Consider the following 22,770-nt stretch of genomic DNA (forward strand, 5'->3'; position numbering starts at 1 on the left):
AAAACCTTTTCAATGTAATAAAACAAGCTACAAAAATAACAGAACACAAGTATTTCTTTTCTCCACCATGATAAGTCTGACAATACCCAGAAAAACCTTTCCCACTGTAAAGTGCCCTAAAGACCAAAACCATGTACTGTATATATACTTAATCATACAATTGCTTAGACTGGTCTTTTTTTTTTTTTTTTTTTACCAAAACAGTAAATAAAACCAGAACCAGCCCAGAGTGGGTCCTAGTATAAAATTCACTAGTTTTTGGGTACTGTTTGGGACTTTTGCAAGTATCACAGGTTTGAGGTACTTTATGTGTAGCCACAGCTGGTATACCAAAGAGGACTCATTCAGACCCATCAGCTTTTATTTTGTAAAATAACATTTTCCTGATAGCATTTAACTCTCTTTTCTCATTTTAGTGGGACTGTGCTTCCACTTGTTTATGAGAACAGTGCATAAATTATTCTTATTTGTCAGTCAGTCACAACTTAGCTTAGCTGGACATGACATGCATTGAGGATGAAATATTTATTTTGATAAATAAAATGCAAATTAGGAAAATGCACATTGAGCAAGAGGCAGAAGATAAATTCATCTATGAGTAGTTATGTGGTCACTGTTGACAAAGATGGGAAAAAAAATAATCTAACTGTTAATTTAGTAGGCTATGATCAGTTATTTGAAGGTTACTCAAATTAGTTCACTTTCTGGGGTTTTTATTATTTCATTTTTAATGTGTCATTCAGGTGACAAGGCAGTGGACCTTAAACGCAGGAAAAAAGCCAAAAAAAAGGTGAAGCAGGATAAATTGTAAAAGTTCTTTACTGAACTATTAGGAAATATTTAAAGCAAAAACCAAGACTTAGCAGGGCAAAAACAGGCACAAAGCAGGGCAAGGGAACATGAGAGACTAGCCAGAGAGAAGGCAAGGACAAGGACTAGCCTAGGCAATGAAACAGGAAGCACAATGGCTTAAATCCTACCACTAACAGAGTTAAAGTGAACTGCCACCAAAGAGCCACTAGGGAGAAGCATTTACCCTTAAATATGACAAGAAACTAACTGTAATGTATTGCCAGTGCATGGCACATTGGGGCCAGGACAACCTACATGTATGACGATGTTTTGCCCACAACAGACACTTTTCCAAGTTTGTTTTCGGCTTGGGGAATGTAATAAAATGAACCCCTTCCGCTCCAAACGTTTAGAGCAGGGGTGGCCAACCCAGGTCCTGGAGAGCCGCAGGGTCTGCTGGCTTTTGTTTTTACTCGGCACTTAATTGATCGATTAAAGCAGTTGATTATACAGTTAACTCACCTCGCCTGGTTTCTTTTGTCTAAGTGGTTGTTGTATCTAAGGTGAAAACAAAAATCAGCACACCCTGCGGCTCCCCAGGACCAGGGTTGGACACCCCTGGTTCAGAGCAACGCGTGTCAGTTTTGCAAGTTACCCAACAGCAGCTTTTAACCACCTACAGAAGCTTCGTAACTTGTAGCAAGCTATCTAGCTAACGAGTTTTTTTTCGCTATCAGTTATTCTGTTGCAAATAATGTCGGAGCTAGACGTCGGAGGAGGAAGTAGTACAGCAACCGTCTCTAAGCAGGGATCGGTGGACTGCAGTGTTAATTAATCATTCATTTGCTCAAGGTCTATATTCTTTACTGAATAAACTCTACAGGGCGGTACTTATAGGTCTCTCGGACCTATCGTGGCCTTTCCTACGCACGTAAACAACAGACAAAACAAGCCTTTTTGAAAAGTATAATGCGTCCTACGCCCATGCAAGACATTTAAAATAGCCTAATATATGAAACTGCTGGTGACTACAAGCAGAAAGGATATTCCTCCAGAAAGTATTTGTTTATACTTGGTTGTCAAGTTATTTTACAAAAAGTACAAGTATATTTGCAACTTTAAAAAATACTGCAATACTGTAAAGTAAATGCTGTATGCTACATACATACGTATATGCAACGCTACATTTTCCTAGGAGCATACATTCACATTTATAAAGACAATACCAAGAAACATCATCCACACTAGAGGGGGATGGGGGTACATCAATGCAGATAAAAAATTACACAAATTGAGGCCTATTGAATAAATATCGAAAACTATCCAGCCCTGTTAAGGTACTGTATGCTTGTACACACAGAGCCAAGTTACTTGAAACTATTTTTGGGTGATGCTTTGGAATACAGCTTGTTTAATTTGTGCGAGTTAAGATAGCCAATAGCCTACTGTTTCGTGTAGGCCTAAATAGGAGCAATTTTGATATCAATAGTTTTAATGGCAGGCCTCGAATAAATTACTTATAGACGGTTCTTTGTATGTGTGAGTAACGCGGATTTTTTTCATCAGATAATTTACGTGTTACAAAGGGAGCCTTTTTAGCTCTATAGCTCTGTCTGTCGGTTGGTCGGTTGGTCCACAAAAAGTGTCCCACCCCGTAGCGCCCAGTCGGCCACAGTTTTCGCCCCAGGAGGCTGAAATTTGGCATGGACGTTGGTCATGACCAAGCGGCCAAAACCAGACTTCGTTTTTGAAGCTCATTTCCTGGTGTTGTAGTTCCTGGTTGCTCACTAGCGCCACTACGGATGGCTCCAGTATAGGTGTTTTCATATCCGGTTTCCATGTAAGTCTACGGTACAAATGCGATCAAAATACAAAGTCAATTATTTTTTCTCACAAGAACAAATAGTCATAATAGGTGTATTTTATTGGTCTTATGACTGTCCATGGGTCGATTTCATGATTTATTGCGTCATTTGGGCACAGTGCCAATATTTGTTCTGGACCAATGAGGTACAGCTTGCGTCACTTCCGGATTACTGCGAAGGACTGAGCTATAGTAGGGGCTACAGTCTATGGTCACTGGGGTGGGCGGTGGCGCCTCTTGGCTTTGACATTGCGGCGCCGGCTACGGTCCGCCTGTGCTAAGTCTGAAAATGCAAGCATCCCATTTCGTGGTGATTTAATTATGGCGTGTGCTATTTACAGCTGCACTAGACAACCATAAAATAATCCTCCTCTTAAGTTTTTCGGTAGCCGAGTCATTTTTACTATTTCCTTTAGCCTACTTAACCAAATTATTAGTTGGCAGAAAGCGTAATCAGCTTGCTATACTTGGTAGTCCAGTAGTAGCCTATGCTAAAACAGTTCGCAACTTCGGCTACCAAGCCATTTGACTAGCTAGCTAACCTTAACCGGCAAACATTCAATCTGTCAGACGTGTTTGGCGGCTTGTCAGTCGTGTACATTCCGTAAATGTCTACCTGGGCCATGCTTCAAGCATGTGACAAAGCTACTATAATCCCGATTTTGGGATAAACACTTTTTCAGTTTCACGAAGCTAATTAAGAGTCTCAAGGTTCATTTGCTGAATATACAACACACGATGAAATCACACACACAGAATTTAACGAAATTAACCATCTTGGCATTTAGAAAGGAACATGTTTTTAGCATTTAAGAGTCCGACAAGCTAGGCATTTAAGACAGTGGTTCTCAGAATCGGTTCTGGGGGCTCCTTGCGTATATTGGCTTTTCTCCATTGGTTTTGATGATTTACAAGAAAAAAATAATAGCCTAATATAATAATAATTTGAAATTCAATGTAGGCTACATCATTTTTGTCTTCATGCACCAGGTGGAAAACTTGCTGTACAAAGTGCGTTGTCATATTTACACGCCTGCAGATCAGTTATTAAAATACTTGGTAGATTTGTTAATCACCGCTGACAGTGTTAATTTTTATTCGGTAGAAAGTGATTTGCGAACGATCGGTCAGCTAGCGTCACCCAGCAAGTGAACACCACAAACGGCGATGGAGTAGCTAGTAGCAGTTACTGGCTCTTTAACTGACTGTGGCGAAAACCTACGACGATAACTTGCTCGGTTAACAGCAGATCTACCAGACAGTTATACGAAAATTAGCCTAGTCAAATCACCAGTAGCCTACACATCTCTGATTGATTGACCATCAGTGTAGTCAATGTTCTTCCCCTGTGGTTCATATTGCTAATGTGTGAGCTAACCACGGATAGCCTACCTAGCTCACTGGCAAGCTGATATGCTAGCTAAGCATATTCGTTTTGCTGAGAAACGCTAGGTAAAAAGCTAGGTAAGCTATCCGTGGTTAGCTCACGCATTAGCAATATGAACTACAGGGGAACATCGACTGCACTGATGGTCAATCAATCAGAGATGTGTAGACTACGTAGATGTAGATGGTCGTCTAGTGCAGCTGTAAATAGCACACGCCATAATGAAATCACCACGAAATGGGATGCCTGCATTTTCTGACTTCGCACAGGTGGACCGTGGCCGGAGCCGCAATGTCAAGGCCAAGAAGCGCCACCGCCCACCCCAGTGACCATAGACTGTTGCCCCTACTGTAGCTCAGTCCTTCGCAGTAATCCGGAAGTGACGCAAGCTGTACCTCATGGTCCAGAACAAATATTGGCACTGTGCCCAAATGACGCAATAAATCATGAAATCGACCCATGGACAGTCATAAGACCAATAAAATACACCTATTATGACTATTTGTTCTTGTGAGAAAAAATTATTGACTTTGTATTTTGATCGCATTTGTACCGTAGACTTACATGGAAACCGGATATGAAAACACCTATACTGGAGCCATCCGTAGTGGCGCTAGTGAGCAACCAGGAACTACAACACCAGGAAATGAGCTTCAAAAACGAAGTCTGGTTTTGGCCGCTTGGCGTGGATGCATGCACACATGGATGCGTGCGCGTGTGCGGTCGCAGCTATTGCGGATTCGCGCTTGTTTTTTAAAAAAATATGCACTATTAAATTATATAACAACCATGAAAAATTATACGAAATGTGAAACATAACCTGGCATATATGAAGCAATGTTTTAATACATAAAATAGGCATGTTCATGCAGTTTTAATTCACTTTATCTCCCAAACCGTTACGATTTTGATGCCTGTAATTTCTGTCAAAAAGATTACGTAGGCGACCCGGCCCTAATGTGAACTACTTCATACGTGTATTAGTTTTGGCCGCTATTCAGAAATAGCTACGATTCGCTTTCAGATGTCGCTCTTCTCAATGTGGGGTCGCTGCTCCTGACAACTTTATAACGCTAGCTCCATAGAATGCAAAGTCGTTCTGAGTCGCCTTCAGTGGGCGGTATCCTGGCCCCGAGGCAGTGTATTGCAGGCGATACTCGGACAACACGAACACGCCGATAAAATCGTTATGTTCCACGGCCCTAGCGGAAACCGGGACACTGTCTGCATTACAAGCGGAGTTCGGATAACACAAGAACAAGATCATTCGGGACGGCCCCTGCCTCCACTCAGTACCATTTTCAACCATGTTCGTATTGTTGCATGTTTTTTCTTTTTCTGTTTTTCTTTTTGACTATGACATATACACTCTATGATTCCGAGTATGACCAAACGTCAAAACTAGACCACAGTTCGTTGGACTACACTTCATTTGCCAGTTTTACGAGAAGGTTCTATTTTGCGTTTTACTGAAGAATCTCCACGTCGCGCACAGGCTACTTCCTGAAATCTGACTGTCACGAGCACTGCCATCCCATTATCGTAGAAATTCGTTCTTGGACAATGGGAGATGCGTGAAATAGGAACGTACGCTTGTTTGACTAACAACATTTTTACTATTCGCAAAAATGCGATGCTGGGATGATAGGATAAACGCCTGGAACCCAACTAGGACTAATATTGTCCTGAACATGTGCTTTGAAGGAGCGGCTGGGTGTGTTGCACAAACCAAGGTCGAGTTGTACAAACTCAGATCGACATTAAGTTTCAGTTCCTCTAGAAAAGCTAGCGACAGTTTGATTGATGGTAAGTGATCAGAGTAACAAGCTGTCAGTATAGCTCCTTGTAAAGAAAATACTGTCTCTTGATATAGCCAAACCTATAGCGTAGCCTATTGATTTTTATATATTTCAATTGCTTGGATTATTGGTGATTCGCGGAAACGCGTGGGGATGTCTACAGCGTAAATTTGGAGAATCTCTCACTGGACGGTATGGGCCAACCGAACTCGCACGAACTGGTAACTGGTAGCCTAATGGTAACCACCATGCAACCGTTACCTACGAAGTTTTAACTCTGCGACTGCCATGTGGGTCGCCTTGGGATTTTCTGTTTTGAACCTGGACTCCGGAAACATTTTCGCGGAAAACGAATACTTTCCCCTCTCAGTGGCTGTATAAAAAGCGCCCCAGAACAGGGGTAAAAGAGGAAATGCAAGCTAAAGAACGGGACCAAGGCTACCATTAAAGGCTCAAATATAAGGAAACATTTAGTTGGTCATTTCTGATTTTGTGTAGGCTAAACGAATATCGTGTAATTCAATGCTGTTTTATTAAACTGTGTTTCTTCCCTACAGCTGCTTGGGAAAGAGGGTAGTCCTATACAATAGCCTACACCTGGACTGGATATAGCCTATCACTGTCTAAACTCCATGACTGGTCGCTGATTGTTGTCATTCTGTGTAGTTTATTACAGTTTCTAAAGTGTCTTGGAACTGATTCTTAATTATTTTGTTTGCCCAATAACTCATTTGTACTTTTTTATTTGAAAGGTTATTTTTAGCTATTGAAACTGAATGTGTGTTAAGGGTTTTGTCCTGTTACAAATCGGGCCTGTTAAGATGCTGTAGAGAAGTGGCTTTTTTAATGTAGGCCTATACTGTGAAAGATGCATGGGGTCATTTTCTGGAAGAAGGTCCAGCAGCTGCTGGATTAATGTTTATAATTTTTTAAATTATTATCATTGTTTATTATCATTATTTTTACAAATCACTGTTCTGTTCTACTGCCATGCATATTCTCTGATTATTGCGTGAATCACATGTAATGCTCTAGCTGGAGCTGAGTCTAGCGTGTCCAGTAGTGGCAGGTCAGCGAGCTGAAGGGCATGATGAAAGACGGCTTTGCAGGGGGGCATCCAAGGCCCCCCCTGTCAACCTGTAGGCTGCTGACTGTGCATAGAGAGCTGCTGGTGGAACAGGTGAAGAACACGCAGTGCATACTGGACAACTTGCAGCTCAGTGGCTTCTTCTGTGCCGAGGACACAGAGATCGTTCTGCGCTCAGCCACCAAGACTGAGCAGGTATCTGACTGCTGCCTATACCATTTACCACACCCACATTTTCTCAAAAAAGGTTCTGTGCATAAACTACCTGCTCACTCTGCTGACACACCACCCCCATTCCCCAGTGTGCCAGGTAGACCCCACCTCCCTACTCAGATGGGAACCTGAAATGTACCTGCTTGAGTATTTTCGTACATTGTATTGGTAATACTGCAGAATATTATCACACTGGAAGTATTAGTATTACAAGGTCATTTTTTAATTTGATGCTAATAACATTTACAGTCTGATTTGCTATAAGTGGCTCGCCACTAAAATATTTCCTCCTGGCAGAAGGCAAATTATGATTACACATTTATGGTAGAAAAGTGACAAAAACATTTGGGTACAAAAGGAATGTTGTTGCATAGTAAAAACAAAATACATTTTGAATGCTTTCCTGCAGGTTCGTAAGATCCTGGAGCTGGTCCAGAGCAAAGGGGAGGAGGCTTCTGAATATTTTGTATATATTCTGCATGAGGCCTATGATGCATACATTGACCTGCGTCCCTGGTTTAAAGAGATCCAGTATGAGCCTTCTGATTCTGTCAAGGAAATACCAGTGAAGAATACTGACCCAAGTAAGTGTGTTAAAAAGAAACCACAGTTTCTTTCCGTTAAAACTGAAAAAAGCATTTTCTCATAGTAAATCTTTATAATCATAATAAAAATCTGTCACAGGCTTTCACTGTTTATTTTTTATAGTTTTATTTTGGGTGAGATCATTTCCGAAAGTATATTTTTGAATGCAAAATGTCAATCTGTATTTCATAATTTTATGTTTATGATCTTTAATGAAACTTATTTCTGATATAAAATTTTGATTGAAATAAATCCAGTTTACAGTTCACACTTTTTAATTCAAATGCAAACTTTAAATTCAAGTAAAAGTTTATATTCAAATAGTTTTCCAACATGTATTCAAACTTTTTAGCTTAGAAATACTATCAAAAACGTAAGGAAAAATAGTAGGAGCATGTTTCATGTAACATTTTGGGGTTTTGTTAAGCTATATTTGCTTACACATAGTCTATTGCATTTCAGATTACACAGCTTGACATTTTTACGATCCAGCTACAGTTAAAAATCTTGGTCAAGGGTATTATATCTATGATTCAAATCTGAAAGGTCCTGACCACAGTTCCAGTCATACTTCATGTAGTCCTTTTTTTAAGGAGCGGGGATGCATTTAATATTTTTTGTAATATAATTTAAATATGTGTTTCTTTGACAGTTAGTAAGTATTGCAAAAAATTACGTCATGAACTGGCACAAGACACTCGCTTTATCACCTCATATGCCCAGAAAGAGGAGACTCTCCTAGAGGAGTTCTACACAGACACCCTAATGGAGCTGCTCAGTGAGAAGAACGAGAGCCTGGGCTACCTGGACAGTTTGGACGAACTTCTCGGTCTGCAGGGGGTCTTCAATGAGCACGCAGAGACCATCTTCATAGTAGGTGATGCTGGCGTGGGCAAGTCCATTCTGCTCCAGCAGCTGCAGAATATGTGGTCCAGGAGGGAGCTTCCTAGTGCTGAAGCTAAGTTCTTCTTCAAATTCCGTTGCCGGATGTTCAGTGCCTTCAAGGAGATGTATGAAATCTCCCTGAGAGACCTCCTTTTCAAGCACAACTGCTACCCAGATGGTGATTTGGATGATGAGGTTTTTGGTTATATACTGCGCCACCCTGAGACGGTGCTCTTCACCTTTGATGGCTATGATGAGATTCATGCTGACTTTGAATTGGAGAACCTGCCTGAGGTTGTCTCACCTGAGGAGAAGGCTCACCCTCTGATGCTGCTTACTAACCTGCTTAGTGGGAAGCTGCTCAAGGGGTCCAGGAAAATCCTGACTGCTCGGACTGGCACTGAGCTCCAGAGTAGAGTTATTCGGAAGAAAGTGTTCCTGAAAGGGTTCTCACCAGAAAACCTGCGGCGGTACACTGCCTTGCACTTCCATGAGAGAGATTACCAGGAACTTGTGATGGTGCAGTTGGATGCTAACCCCCACCTCTGCAGCCTCTGCTCCATCCCCCTGTTCTGTTGGATCATCTTCAAGAGCTTCAAGCATCTCCGCTCAATGTATGATGACTTTGAGCTTCCAGACACTTTTGTGACCCTCACCAGTGTGTTTCTCCTGTTGTGTGAGGTTTTCCTTGGCCACTGCTCTGGTCCCGGCCTGCTGAAGAGGAGCACCAGGTGCCCTGCTGACACCTTCAGAGGTGGGGCTCTCACCCTAGCAGGCTTTGCAAAGCTGGCCCAACTCGGGATGGAGAAGGGTGGCTTTGTGTTCAGCCAGGATGAAGTTTCCTCTTGCGGCATCACTGCACATGACTTGCAGTTGGGCTTCCTGAGACCAGTCAGCCATTATGATAGCTGTGGGAACCCTGCCACTTTTGAGTTCTTGCACATAACTCTTCAGTCTTTCCTTTCCGCATTCTCTCTGGTTCTGGATGAGAGCATTGCCCCAGGCGAAATCCTGAAATTCTTCACTGAGTGTGAATACCAAAAAGCTCCCCATTTCCAATTGTGTGGCTCTTGCCTGGCAAGCTCCAAACCCCAGGGCAAGGACCCATTCCAGACTAATGAGCACCTACAGTTTGCAAACCTATTTCTTTGCGGCCTACTCTCAAAATCCAATGCCGGCCTGCTGGAGCACCTTGTGCCCCTGTCCTCACTGAAGAAGAAGAGGATGGTCCTGAAGTCGTATTTGGCAAAATGTGTGAAGTCTCACCTGAAGGGCCTGCCCCGGCACCCCACAGACACGGAGGGCTGCAAGGTCCAAGTAATGCCCAACTTCCTGTGGATGCTGAGGTGCATCTTTGAGACTCGCAGTGATGATGTGGCCCGGGTGACAGCCAGAGGGATCTCCGCAGACAACATCAAGTTGACATACTGCAACATGTCCTCTGCTGACTGCAGCGCACTCAACTTTGTCTTGCACCACCACCACAAACTTCTGGGTGTAGACATGGACAACAACAATATCAGTGACTATGGTGTGAAGCAGCTTCGGCTCTCCTTTAGTAAGATGACTGTAGTCAGGTGAGGAAACATGGTCAGTGTCCTTTGTGCGTGTGTTGTTTTTTATATGTTAGTACTGTAACAAATAAGCTTGTTTACATTGGCATTTGGAGGAAGGCTCCTATTTATATGGGAGGAGTTTTACTTCAATGCATTTTAAGCTGAGCACAGCACTGAGATGTTTCCTCAATCAACAGGCAAAATAAGTCTTTGTCTCCTTAGGTTGTGTGTCAATCAGATCACAGACTGCAGCATAGAGGTATTGGCTGAAGAACTTATAAAACACAAGGTGGTCAAGGTTCTAGGGTGAGTGTACATCACTCTTCTTAATATACTTCTGACTGGGGTAACCTGTGAGATGTCTGTAATTTGTAGTGGTCTATATCACAAAAAAATAACTTCATACAGGGTTTTTCCTGACTAACAATCGGGCAAAGGTGGTATCTCACCAAAATTGTGTAGGGTTCAAACCCCAGCCACAATACCAAGGGCTCAAAAGGTTTTCTGTGTACAGTGTGAAATTTTAACATTAACAAAATGTGGTGACATGGCATTAAATAACTTTAGTGGTACCCAGAATGGCTTTTAGCTGTGTTATTGGCAACCCTTACAGAAATGGAATATACTGGAAATGTATTTAAATAAAAATATATAATTACGACATCCCAATATATGGGAAAACATTAAATGTATTGCTGCTTTCAAAATCATATATATATATATATATATATATATATATATATATATATATATATACATATACACATAATGTTTAAATCCATTTTCTAAAAGCCACATATTTACATATTACAGTATATTCAGTAATCTTCAGGGCAAGCTGCTCTCTTGTCGCCTCCAGTTGAGGTAACTCTATGCCAGTGCATTCAGAATCCTCATTCTCATCCTATTTTTCCAGGCTTTATAAGAATTGCATCACTGATGTTGGAGCCAAACTGATTGCACAGATTATTGAGGAATGTCCTCATCTAATGACTCTTAAGTATGTATCAATTTAACAACTACCCTCTAAATGCACAAGTCATAAACAGTGTGCAGTAGAACCCTTTTTTGAGGAATGTTTTGAACTATTCCTTGAAAGTGTCTGTACATGCTGGAGTGGCTATGCAGAATTTATCATTTCAAATGAGTCAAAGGTAACTAGAAATGTCTTTATAATATGCAGATTGGCATGAATAATTATGCATTCCAGTGATGGCTTTTTAGAAAATACAGTGATATTTTATTAGCCTACTTGCAGACATCATGTAAAAACGCATTTTTGCATTCACTGTTGAGTTTGCATTATAAGCTGTGATTGGAAGGAACTGGAAAATGATTTGATTGATTATGGACACTAAATCTGTTTGTTGGTCTAGACTTGGCTGCAACAAGATCACAAGCGTGGGAGGGAAATACCTGGCCAGTGCAATTAAAAAGAGCAAATCCATCTTTGATGTGGGGTGAGGTTGAAGCACACAAACCTTACACAAAATTATTTCTGTGTTTTTTTGTATAGAAAATATTATTTTTGCCATTTGGACATTATCTGACGGAGCTTGTTTAACATTGCACGAGTATGCATTTGTAAGATGTTTACGCAGTGCTTTTTTTTTTCTTGTGGCCAGAATGTGGGGAAACACCATTGGGGATGAAGGAGCAGGAGCATTTGCAGAAGCCTTGAAGAATCACCCCAAGCTTACCAATCTCAGGTGAGTGAAGTATTTTTATATGAGCAGCTTCTGAACACAGCAGTCTCGTTACATCATTGCATACTGAGATGGGTTAAACTTCTCAGCAATTTCATAAGACTTACATTGGGAGGAAACGGCAATACAGTTGATAACAAAGTACGTTTAACCTGTAACTATGGTCCTTCTGTCCAAAGGAATGTGTTGGTTTTGGTCTGTTTCTCTGAGGTTACTAGTGATTAATCAAAACATATTTATATTTATTTTTTGACAAATTGTTTAGTAAGCATAAACTATAAACCCTCATTCACAGCCTTTCTGCAAATGGCATCACCTCAGTGGGAGGGAGGAGGCTGGCAGCAGCGCTAAAAGAGAATGTGTCTCTTCACATCTTCTGGTAAGCATAGCACCAAATTCACTCCACATGTACCTTTTCCTTCTATTAAACTCTCATGTCTGTTCTTGTCTGATGAGAAAAATAAGAAATAACAAGAATCTGTGTGTGTGTGCATGTGTTCCTGTATTGTGTCAGGTTGGTTCAGAATGAGCTTACAGATGATGCTGCCACAGATCTTGCAGAAGCACTCAAGATCAACTCTGGACTTAGATGTCTCTGGTAGGACTGACGCACTTACACTATTGCACAAGGCTTCACGCCTGCTGTCATGACGGGCTGTTTCATGGTATCTTTAGGGCTACTCGAACTACAAACCCATTATATCCTAGAACTGTCCATCATACAACAAGTTAGCTTCGTCTTGGTCGGACACGCATCCAGGTCGAGCCGTTTTCACTTCTGAGTGTTGGTTACACATGTAGCAGGTTACACATGTAGCAGATACCCATAAATCATAAAAAACTTTTTCATTTTTATTTAGCCATCATGAAATAGCTTGACTATGATGTCCCAGTCCAAAAGAGAAGTAGCTACATCGCTGGCTTACAAAACGTACATTGTCATTTCATTGTCACATTGTAATTTAAACTGAGGAAATCTTAGAACTTCACAAAATAAAATTAATGTTAATCTAGTTAACTTGACTAAATTAGATGCAGGAGGGAAGGACCCAGGAGACTAAATCCTGGCACTTGTCACATTGCATTGCATTGCAATTAGGATGTTTTTGTATTTGTGTAAAATTAATTTCTTTGTTTAAAAAAATAATTGGTTGTGCCACCAAAAGTTTTGTCTGGGCATCTAATGCTTTGAAGTTGGGAGCACCAGTGATTTATCACTGGATAAACTGCAAGAAAATACCTTTTTCTAATGATGTCATTTCTCAGACATGAACCTGTGACTTCAGGAGCATTACTGTATTTGCCTTTTCAATTTCAGAGGTGTCACTGATGACCCTTTCCCCCTTTGCCAGCTTGTATGAGTGATTAGTGTCCAGGTAACGAGTGTTGACTGTTCTCCACAGGCTAATTGACAACAGGTTTACAGTGCAGGGAGCCAGAGTGCTGGCTGAAGCGCTGCCTTACAACACTTCCCTCAAAGAGATCTGGTAAGTATCACTGCAGGTAGAGGAATATGTTCATATAAGAATAGTGAAGGGAGCTTGCTTTTTTGTTCTTTTTATGAAAAGCAAGTTTATGTATGTTAATTTCAAAGGTAGATCAAATCCCTACATTACACTAACTTTGGGACTGTTCAAGGAATAGCTTTTGTGGAGCAAAGGCATGGTGGTGTGACTGCAGAGCCCATGGATTTGCACATTTGAACCTCATTTATAACAAAGAAATTAAAATTAAGTTTTGCATGCTATCCTTTCCCTGAATTTGGTTTGGTTTAGTTTGAATGTTTTACTTCCTCTGTAGTATGAAGGGAAACCAGCTCTCCGAGGAGGAACAGAAACTATTTGAAATGGAGACTCGGCTGCGTTTCTCTTGACCAATGAATACGAGGCTCCTGGAAAGTCTCTTACCCCAGAGGTTGTGCACGTGTGCCTATACATGGCCAAGTGGTACAAATACTTATTCTGGCCCATCTTTTTATCTTTTGCATTACAAAAATGCTGGTATTAGTTCATTGTATGCATTGTGTGAAATGAATGTTCTTCAGTAATTTAAATGTGGATGTCCATTTTTTTGTTATGTTACATACACAATTAATTGTGGTTTTGTTTTCAAATATGTATTACATTGATGTGTAAGATATTGTATTGTATTCTTTGAAGATGGGCATGGATACACTTGGATTTGGCTTAATGCTGCATACAGAGTATACGTTTAATATTGTCTGTCTTAAACTACTGTTGGTCGCAAGAATGTATTGTACTTAAGCTAAAGGAACACAGGGAGGGACTAATGTTCACCCTTGAGCAGGCAGCCACAAGTAGAGCATGGGTTACAGCGTTTCATACAGGCTGGCTGCACATCTCTCCCTGCATGAAGTACGTACGTAAGTATGAAGTACCTTTATCGGAAGGCCATTATTCCCTATGAGAGATGAAGATGGAATAGACAAAAAAGAAAATACAAATGTGACACCCTACACCAAAATTTGCCCACAACAGGTATAATGCACTGGCTCCAGATTTGATCAAAATTAAATATTAAATCAGGGCTGCCCAACCCTGTTCCTGGAGATCTACCATCCTGTAGGTTTCCATTGCAACTCTAATTTGGCACACCTGATTCTGTCCGATTCTACTAATTAGCAGTTCTACGAGATCTCTAGCTGATGATTGTGGTGTGCTTTGTTAGAGTGTGAACCTACAGGTAGGTCTTCAGGAACAGGGTTCGGCAGCCCTGATCCTTAGATATCTAATTGGATTTTAACCTTAAAAAGAGAACTTGTCTTGGACACCATTCAATAGTGGGAATTTTCATAAACAGTCATGCCTGAAACAGGATACTGATGTCTCTACAGTGGGATACACAATAAAGAAACAACGATAGAATTAGCTAAATTAGATAAAATGCTCTGTTTGTGATTTAAATATGTTCCCTCATATCACTATTTCTCTATTGATAAATATGAAGTTTGGAATGAACATAATAGATGAATGAACTCCATTCTGATATTATCTGGCTTTCTGATACTGCTCTCCCAAGTTTCCCACACAGAAGGGTTTAATTGCTAGGTAGGAACAGCAGAACATTTGATGTAAATCTCTAATGTTGGTATTATACATGGGAAAAGAAAGGTGGCTGGTTTGTGTGCAATAAACTATGGCTTTTTAGTTGTTTTCCAAATAAGATCATTAAGGTGATCAAATGCATATTCTTGACCTGTAAAAATGTGTTTTTGCAGGATGATTAAATTACACTTTAAAGATGCAGTTACCAGCTGTGTTCTTCTTTTGTAAAGCTGAACCATCTGATTGCACCATTACTGCAACATGTTTACAGTGTCATTAGACTGAAATACCTGGGTTGTGACTATCGTGGAGATGACACTGAGCCTGAGCCTGATGGTGAATGAAGGGAACAAGAAAAACAGGAGAAACTGCATGAAATGGATACATATGAGATTAAGAACATGAATGTCCATTTTGAACAATGAAGAAAGAATGAAGAAACATGGCACTGTATTCATGAAGAGTTGGTCTACAGTGTGAACACGTCTTGAAATATACATTCAAAAACATTCTTATACACATTGTTGATCCTCTATTTGAGATGAGGAACAAAAATAATATTTTCCTGTTATCACAAATTCACAAGATACTCAGGCACAGACACTCACCAGTGCTTTAAAAGATTTTACTCTGTTAATTTCACATTTCTGTACATACTTGTTTTGCACATAAATGGAATGTAACAACACACAGCAAAATTATTAAAAAGTTCATGATCAAGGTATGTGCTCTCAGCTTGTCACAGAAGTACCCCGGGCAGCATTCAAACAGATGCACTTGCTCTTGTCTCTATAGCTTCACACGCTCAGTTACTTTGAAGTAGCAAGTCCTTCTCCAAAGTACACAGCTCTTTTAACTCACTTCCATTGTAATAAGTACTAAGCCATGTCAAACATAGCCCCGCCTGTGAATTCCTGATTAGCATGGGCTCCCAGTATCAAAAAAAACAAAAAAAAAAAAACACGCTGACTTAATGACTGCTAAGCAAATCTAGTTGTGTGTTGTCAAAGTAGGTGTTTTCAAAGTTTTCAAATTAGACTGATACAGGCTCAGGTGCAGCAAATATATTTACATGCATTTACACCAAAATTGCAAACCATGAAAGAGAAAAGGTACATTCTTGCTGGCATAAATATATATTTTAACACTTCATTAAACCCAGTAAATGTGCTTAGCTGATTAGCTCAGCTGTAGCTCAGAAGGCTCTAGCTGACTGGACAGACCAGTCAGGAGGTGATATAGATTTGCTTGGCAGCCTGACAGTATGGCAGGTTTTATAAATTGGGAAAAATACCATTTATAAAGGCAGGCTGATCAAAAATTCTGGTTGATTCACCACTCAGTTGAGTTTATAATTACATAACAACAATGTGGCAATGTGCCAGCCCACAGTGCATGGACACTTATCTCAAGTTGTTATCATGGTTGTTGCCAGGCAGGTTGCCAGGCGCACGTATGACTGGCTAGAAGAAACAGGCTTGGCACGCAGCTGGTAAGCAAGGCTCAAATTTGTATCCATAGCCCTCCACTGATCCACTATTAGTCCAGTGCAGATAGTATCCAACCCCATTCAGTCACAGCTGTGGGAGCAGTAGCTGCTGGATCCTCTAATGAAGCAGATGCTGTTGTATCATAGGGAACTTAAGATATTTCCTGACCTCAAGGTATAGAGGGGCCAAAGTAATTTAGACAAGGAGAAAAGCTGTTGGTTTTTTTCTTTACCTAAACCAAAAAGTATTTTTCTTTACCTAAACCAACAATGTCAAAAATGGGAGTGGATGCTGAGTAAGGGCAAAACAACATTCCATTAATTTGTTTTTATAATATTGTATCTGAAATGGCTTTCGGAAGTTGACAATAGCAGCATATTGAAAAGCCACACTGGCACTTGTTAAAATACCACAGTTTATCAGGGCTTGTCTGTATGTCCTGTGACTGGTCACAAGTCCCTTCTGTGTAGTGCAGTATCAATACTGGAAACCACCTTTTCAAAAACCACCCTCTTGGTTTTCTCTTTTCTTTCTTCTCGCAACTGATTAGAAGAAACTGATTGAAAAAGCCCTCATCATAACATATCATGTGCTTCAGTACAATATTTAGCAGCATGTTTTCAAAAGCTGTCAAACCCTTTAATGACATTTAAAGGCATTTTTCAAGGCCTCTTCATTATTTGGGTACAGGGAGGGCACTTGAAATGTGGTGAAACGTGTTACAAGAACCAAAATTAGAGCAAGCAAAAAAGAAAGCTCTTGGTCCCACAGAGCTATAATATTTCCATCATAAAATGAACAAATTTTCCCCCTCAAATACAAACCTAATTAGCATTTCACAGAAATCTCATTTTCAACAGGCCATGGCAAATTTCACATTTATGGACTTATGGATTTGGTTGCTGTTGAAGGGACTGTGGGAAGCTAGTAGATGCTGGGAACTTTATAAACCTAAGGTCAAAATTTGTAAGAAAATCATTATCGAATATCACTGATCTACCTTTCACAACATGATTAATGTTTTGTGATATGATATATGAAGGTCATCTTGCAAAATTAGCCTCATCATTAATGATAATGATGATAATGAGAAGAATAATAAGATACATGATGAGGTGAGGCCTGCAAAGGCTAGAATATGTACACAGATCCCCTGTACTTTTCCCTGGGTTTTGTTTAAGATCCACCAAGGTTCATATCCCAAACTGATACTGCTACACTCTCCAAGGATGTAGGACACAGTCCACATTTACAAAAAGCATCAGCTTTTGCCTCAGATATATTGTTTTGGGGCACTGCCATGCTTTCATGAAAAATTGTAATAGTGTTGTGAAAAGGGTACGCGAAGGAGTAACACTGTTTCCACTTCGCTTTCACACTGGTGGATCAATGGGCACTCTATAGTTTGGGGGGGTGCGTGTATTTTTCTAGAATGCTGCTCTTAGGCATATTCAGCAGTGACATCACAATCACAGACTGCTTGCTGGTCACCCAATCTCTGTCGTATAGCAGACTGCTGGGACAGGCCCTTTTTATTGGACTGTGAAGGCACTGGTAGACACAGTTGGCAATAATGAGATTTAAGTGGCGGCACATTCCTTGCCCAAGAGTCCCGGTGTACAGTTGGGGTTTGGATCTGTTGTGCAATAGCAAGACAACAGAGAGAGTGGGTCCATATCCCTTTGTCAGAGCACAGTGTAGCAAGTGTGGACACTGTATGGGAGTGTCAGGGGTTTTTAGGAGGTGTTAAGAGGAAAGGGGCAGGATGTGATCGAATCATGGGTGGGGATAGTCCATTAGCATCATTTCCTGATTGCACAGTTGTGCAGCAGAGTTGGGTCTCGTCCTGAAGCAGTGATAAAGGCTGCTTGTCCATGAAGAACTGGAAGAATGTTTGAAAGCCAGGGGTCATGCCAAAATCTTGCACAACAGGGCATGTGGACTGGGGAGAGTATTGAAGGTTACTTGGACAATATGGCTTAAGTGCAATGGAAACCACCGACACTTGATTTTGAGAGAGATTGTATGCAAAAGGAATGGACAAATATACAAAGGTAATTCCCTGAAGATTGCTTCAATGAGTTTTGGCATACCCAAGGGCTTTTGGCAGCAGGCTTTCAGAACTGAGGTTTGGTGAGGGGTAAGGGAAAGCGAGAGAGGAGACGGGTCGGGGTTGGGGGATAGGGGATGGGGTTTGATCATGGACATGGATCCCAGGGGGGTCCCACACATCTATGGGTAAACACCAAATGGTCCCCCGAAATATTAGCATGCTGCATTGGGTGGTACTGATTGTGCCCCACCCCCCTTCAGAAAAAATTCAGAAGAAAATTTATTGCTTGTTGTCCCCCCAAAGATGAAATGAGATCCATGTCCTTCAGTTTGATATAGATTCCTTCCAACCAAGCAGTGACCAGAACCATCTCTTTGCTTATGGCCTGGAGAGGGATTTCACATTCCTTTCTGTTAGTGGAGCAGACCATCTTCCACAACAAGAAGGATAGACACCTGAAATGGAAAATAGAAAAATGAGGAATAACTACCAATAAACTGCCATTTGACTAAATAGAGTTTAGAGTTTATCTCATCAATGACACTTCTGGACCACAGAAAGCTCTTCAGACCTATAATGTCAGGGAGGCACCAGACAAAATAAGAAAGAACATTCAGTGACAGTAGTCTGGTCTATCCTACACGCAGGGAACTAGCAGCACCCCACCTGGTAAAAGAACTGGCACTTGGGGGTGCCAGAGAGAGTATATCTTCACCCAAGAAAAATATGTCCGATCTATATATTTGTAATACTTGTGTGTCAATGGCAGCATATATTGCACAGCTATTATCAATGTATTTTCTCCACTAATATAAGATATTCTAACGTGCAGTGGGGATGCATTAATTAATTTACAGTATTTCTGCATAAGGTAAATATCTATATTAGATATCTAAACTTTTATGCTTATGGAAAATGATCCTAAATAGTTTAAATTGAACGTAGTAATACTTTAGTTTGCATTTTTACTCGCTATATATTCTTGAAGCCTGTCTTTTTTTCTTCTTCTTTTTTAAAAGAGAGATTACATCAACGGCATTTCTTATTCAAACTGGGGGGGATGTGCAACAAATATGCAGAATTTAATTACAAGGAACTGGCCCCCCCCCCCCCCTCCCCCTCCAAAATACAAAGGTACATGGAAACTAATTACCAGAAAATGTCCCACAGTCCACAATTGTTCTGCAATTGGCCATTGGTTCCTAATTTTGACCCATACCTCCAATACACTCTAATATCATGCACTCCCACCCAGGCACACACGACATACATAAGGCACCTGCCACCCCTCACAGAAATCCAGCTGCAAACTTGCCTGTGCAAAAATGAAAGAAGCTCCTCAGTCCGAGGGATGTTCTGGACATGATCTGTTCACCTCAAACCACTCGTCTATACAACTGCAAGAGATATGCACTTTTAGTCCAGTTAAAAGTAAAAACTGAACATGTATCAGGTCTTGTGGTGCAGTGGGATGTGTGGGAGGTCAAACACAGTGAATGGTTAAAGAGAGCTTTAGTTTAATTAATTGCTTCAACACTGCGTGAATACATATATAATTATAAATATGCTAAATGTCTTCCACTATTTGAATGTTTTACCTTTTGAGAAAGATGAAGACATAAATGTATTTGTAGTCTTACCCCTTGTGGTAGATGCAAAGGCAGGGCAGACGTGCAATGGTGTCTCCCTGCACCAGGTCCTCCAGGCATATTGCACATTCCCCAGCATCCTTTGACAGTACATCCTCTGTGGATACAGTGCAGGGCATCAGACAGGAGACATGTTTGTGTCGAAAGTGGAGCATGTGTTAGCTCAGTTAAATTGACATGTTTTGGTTCATTATGTGATTACACAGTTTATGGATCCCACCCCCACACCCAACCACTCAACAGACTAAGAGTGCTCCATTTTGTTAAAGGCTATGAGAACCATTCAAAAGTATGTGCCTACATTACTAACCTTGGAACTTCAGTTTGAACATAAGAATATTAAAAAAACATATGACAACAGGCCACATGGCCCATCTGTTTTCACCATTTACCCACAAACTAGAGAGTATGAAGCACTACATCAAGCCTGGACCTGAATACTCACCAGGATCCCTGGATCTACTACATAACCTGGCAAGCTACTCCACACATTGACAACTCTTTGTAAAAAAAAATACTTCCTTATAGTTAAGCGGAATTTACCATTTGCAAATTTCCACCAATGCCCCACTCTACAGACAGAACTTAACCTAAAAAATCTATTGTAATTCAATTCGCTAATCCTCTTTATGAAATGAATAACCTCAGTCATATCCTCCTTTTCATTTTACTTAGCTTGAAAAGATCAAAGTTTTTAAGTTTTTATTAATTTCACATCAGGGACACATTTTGTTATCCTTTGAACATAATTTTTGGGCTTAAAAACTCTACAGTTTTTACAGAATATAAGAAAAACAAATCCTAAAACTAAAACTGTAAGTCTAAAAGTGATATTAATGACTACTGTAAAACATTTGACCAGAATTTCAGTAAAGCTAGTGATAGCTATATGATAACGATATAAGTGCAATATAAGTACTTGATGGAGGTACAAGTCTAACATGAAAGTGCTACAGGAGCAAATCAGAAGGATTCAAATGAGCAATCCTATATTAGGAGTGGACTGCAGAGTAGAGATAGTCCAGGTACAATCTGAAGAGATGCATCTTCAGACCATGGCGCAAGATGGGCAATGGCTGAGTGGTTTGTAGAGGAACAGGGAGTTTGTTCCGCCACTGAGGGAGCTAGTGTGGAGAAGCTCCGTGGTAGGGACGAGCGAGAACCATTCGCCCAGATGGCAGGGAATGCAAATCTGCTGCAATAATTTCCCACGGTTTACCTAAAAACCATCTACAACTTTTTAGTTAGTCTACATTTTTAACTGAAAGATGAGATGTACACTAAGGCACAATCACAACATTATCTTCTGTTCCACCAACTGGAAGGCAAGCCATTGGGTGCCCAGAGGACATTATATACAATATTTTTCCCTTGATTACATTATTTTGCCTGAAGAGGGCATACTGGATCCATATTACAATATTTTGTAAAAGGAAGTGAAATGTTCAATTTCCAGCAGAATCTCATGGGCAATTGACGGTGGACCACAGTTTTTTGTATTTCAATTGTGGGGAAAAATAAATGAATAAATAGCATTAAAGTAACCAACGTGGGTTACACCATGTCATACAATATTTCAACATCACATCTAAGTGACTGCACAGCAGAACAAAGCAACATTAAGCTGAACAGAGGAAGTATTTGTTGTTTTGAATGGGCTGAAATTTAAAGCAACTGTTTGGAGTGTCACAGTGATATTACTTATAACACTGACTATTAAAATAGGCCTGAATTTAAAGGCAATAACACCACCTAATTTCTGTAATAACTATAGGAGGCAAAGTACGTAATTAGTGAAATCATCTGGTGTAGAGCATGGTTGAAGCAAATACATGCAGTCACTGTGGCCCACAGGACCAGTAGTTGAGTAGGCCTGCTTCAAAACCGAGTGGTAACACTTAACACATTTATTTGTTAGGATTCAGAGAGGTGGAAAGTACAGGGATCAGCAAGTAAAAGTCCTGCCATGTATTTCTTTTATCTATGAAACCCCGTTCAGATTTTTCCACATCTGGTTAGGAGTATCTCCAGATTTTTTTTAATCATGAAAAAACAATCAGCGATATTAACATGTTATCATTTGACCTAGCAGTGCTACTGCTCATATACAGGAAATTCTCATGCACACATGTAGGAGTGTTCACAAAAATGCAGCTTAACCAATATCCAATGTCATATTTAAAAGTCTTAAAGATTAAATGCACTGAAATTATATTGTAACTCACCCTCTCTAAAACTGTTTGCACAGGTTTGGAATTAGCTTAATCTTTTCTGTGCTTAATTGTATCATCTGTGCAATTTTATAGCAATTAATGTAGTCCTAATTTAAGCAGTTTAAGTTGTTTTTCATTTGTACTTAAATAATTGTCAACATAATAAATAGACAATAAAAATAAATTATCGCTGAAGACAACCAGAAACATCCATAATTCAGGACATACAATCTGTAACGTGATAGACAATATCAAGTTGTACAGTGTGAAGAACTAGATTGCACAGTGTGAAAAACATTTTCTTGCTATCATTTTACAAAATGTGAGTCTTGCAAAAGCATTGGCAGTCAAAATGTTGAATCCTCGACATTGCCATAACATTTTCATTTCTATGATTAAAAACTTTCATTTTCACCCTTCATGTCA

General features: G+C 40.2%; 2 protein-coding genes across 3 annotated transcripts in view; one reads left to right on the plus strand and one right to left on the minus strand.

Moving 5' to 3' along the window:
* Positions 1-5,055: 5,055 nt before the first annotated feature.
* nod1 (nucleotide-binding oligomerization domain containing 1) lies at positions 5,056-15,144 on the plus strand. Of its 2 annotated transcripts, XM_064344081.1 has the most exons (11): positions 5,056-7,124; positions 7,552-7,726; positions 8,380-10,189; positions 10,391-10,474; positions 11,085-11,168; positions 11,545-11,628; positions 11,794-11,877; positions 12,170-12,253; positions 12,389-12,472; positions 13,278-13,361; positions 13,675-15,144. In XM_064344081.1, the coding sequence occupies exons 1-11, from the start codon at positions 6,930-6,932 to the stop codon at positions 13,745-13,747; spliced, it is 2,841 nt and encodes a 946-aa protein (XP_064200151.1). In that variant the 5' UTR covers positions 5,056-6,929; the 3' UTR covers positions 13,748-15,144. The 2 variants fall into 2 exon arrangements, with proteins under 2 accessions (XP_064200151.1, XP_064200156.1); XM_064344086.1 differs by lacking the exon at positions 5,056-7,124 and having other exon boundaries at positions 7,587-7,726; positions 8,451-10,189.
* Positions 15,145-15,550: 406 nt separating this feature from the next.
* znrf2b (zinc and ring finger 2b) overlaps positions 15,551-22,770 on the minus strand; it is a 36,811-nt gene continuing 29,591 nt past the window's right edge. The window contains exons 3-5 of the mRNA XM_064344098.1: positions 20,123-20,228; positions 19,798-19,879; positions 15,551-18,937 (exon numbers count right to left, since the gene is read on the minus strand). Of these exons, the coding sequence (XP_064200168.1) occupies positions 19,822-19,879; positions 20,123-20,228 (164 nt within the window). The 3' untranslated portion in view covers positions 15,551-18,937; positions 19,798-19,821. The remainder of the gene's footprint in view (positions 18,938-19,797; positions 19,880-20,122; positions 20,229-22,770) is intronic.

This window comes from Anguilla rostrata, chromosome 1 (assembly GCF_018555375.3).
Source record: "Anguilla rostrata isolate EN2019 chromosome 1, ASM1855537v3, whole genome shotgun sequence".
Classification (NCBI taxonomy): Eukaryota; Metazoa; Chordata; class Actinopteri; order Anguilliformes; family Anguillidae; genus Anguilla; species Anguilla rostrata.

What these genes read in the sequence shown, in the direction of transcription:
- nod1 (XM_064344081.1), top strand. Translation starts at nt 6,930, where the DNA reads ATGATGAAAGACGGCTTTGCAGGGGGGCATCCAAGGCCCCCCCTGTCA. An exon ending in AGTGAAGAATACTGACCCAA is followed by an intron (nt 7,727 to 8,379) that starts GTAAGTGTGTTA and finishes TTTCTTTGACAG; the next exon opens with TTAGTAAGTATTGCAAAAAA. An exon ending in ACTTCCCTCAAAGAGATCTG is followed by an intron (nt 13,362 to 13,674) that starts GTAAGTATCACT and finishes CTTCCTCTGTAG; the next exon opens with TATGAAGGGAAACCAGCTCT.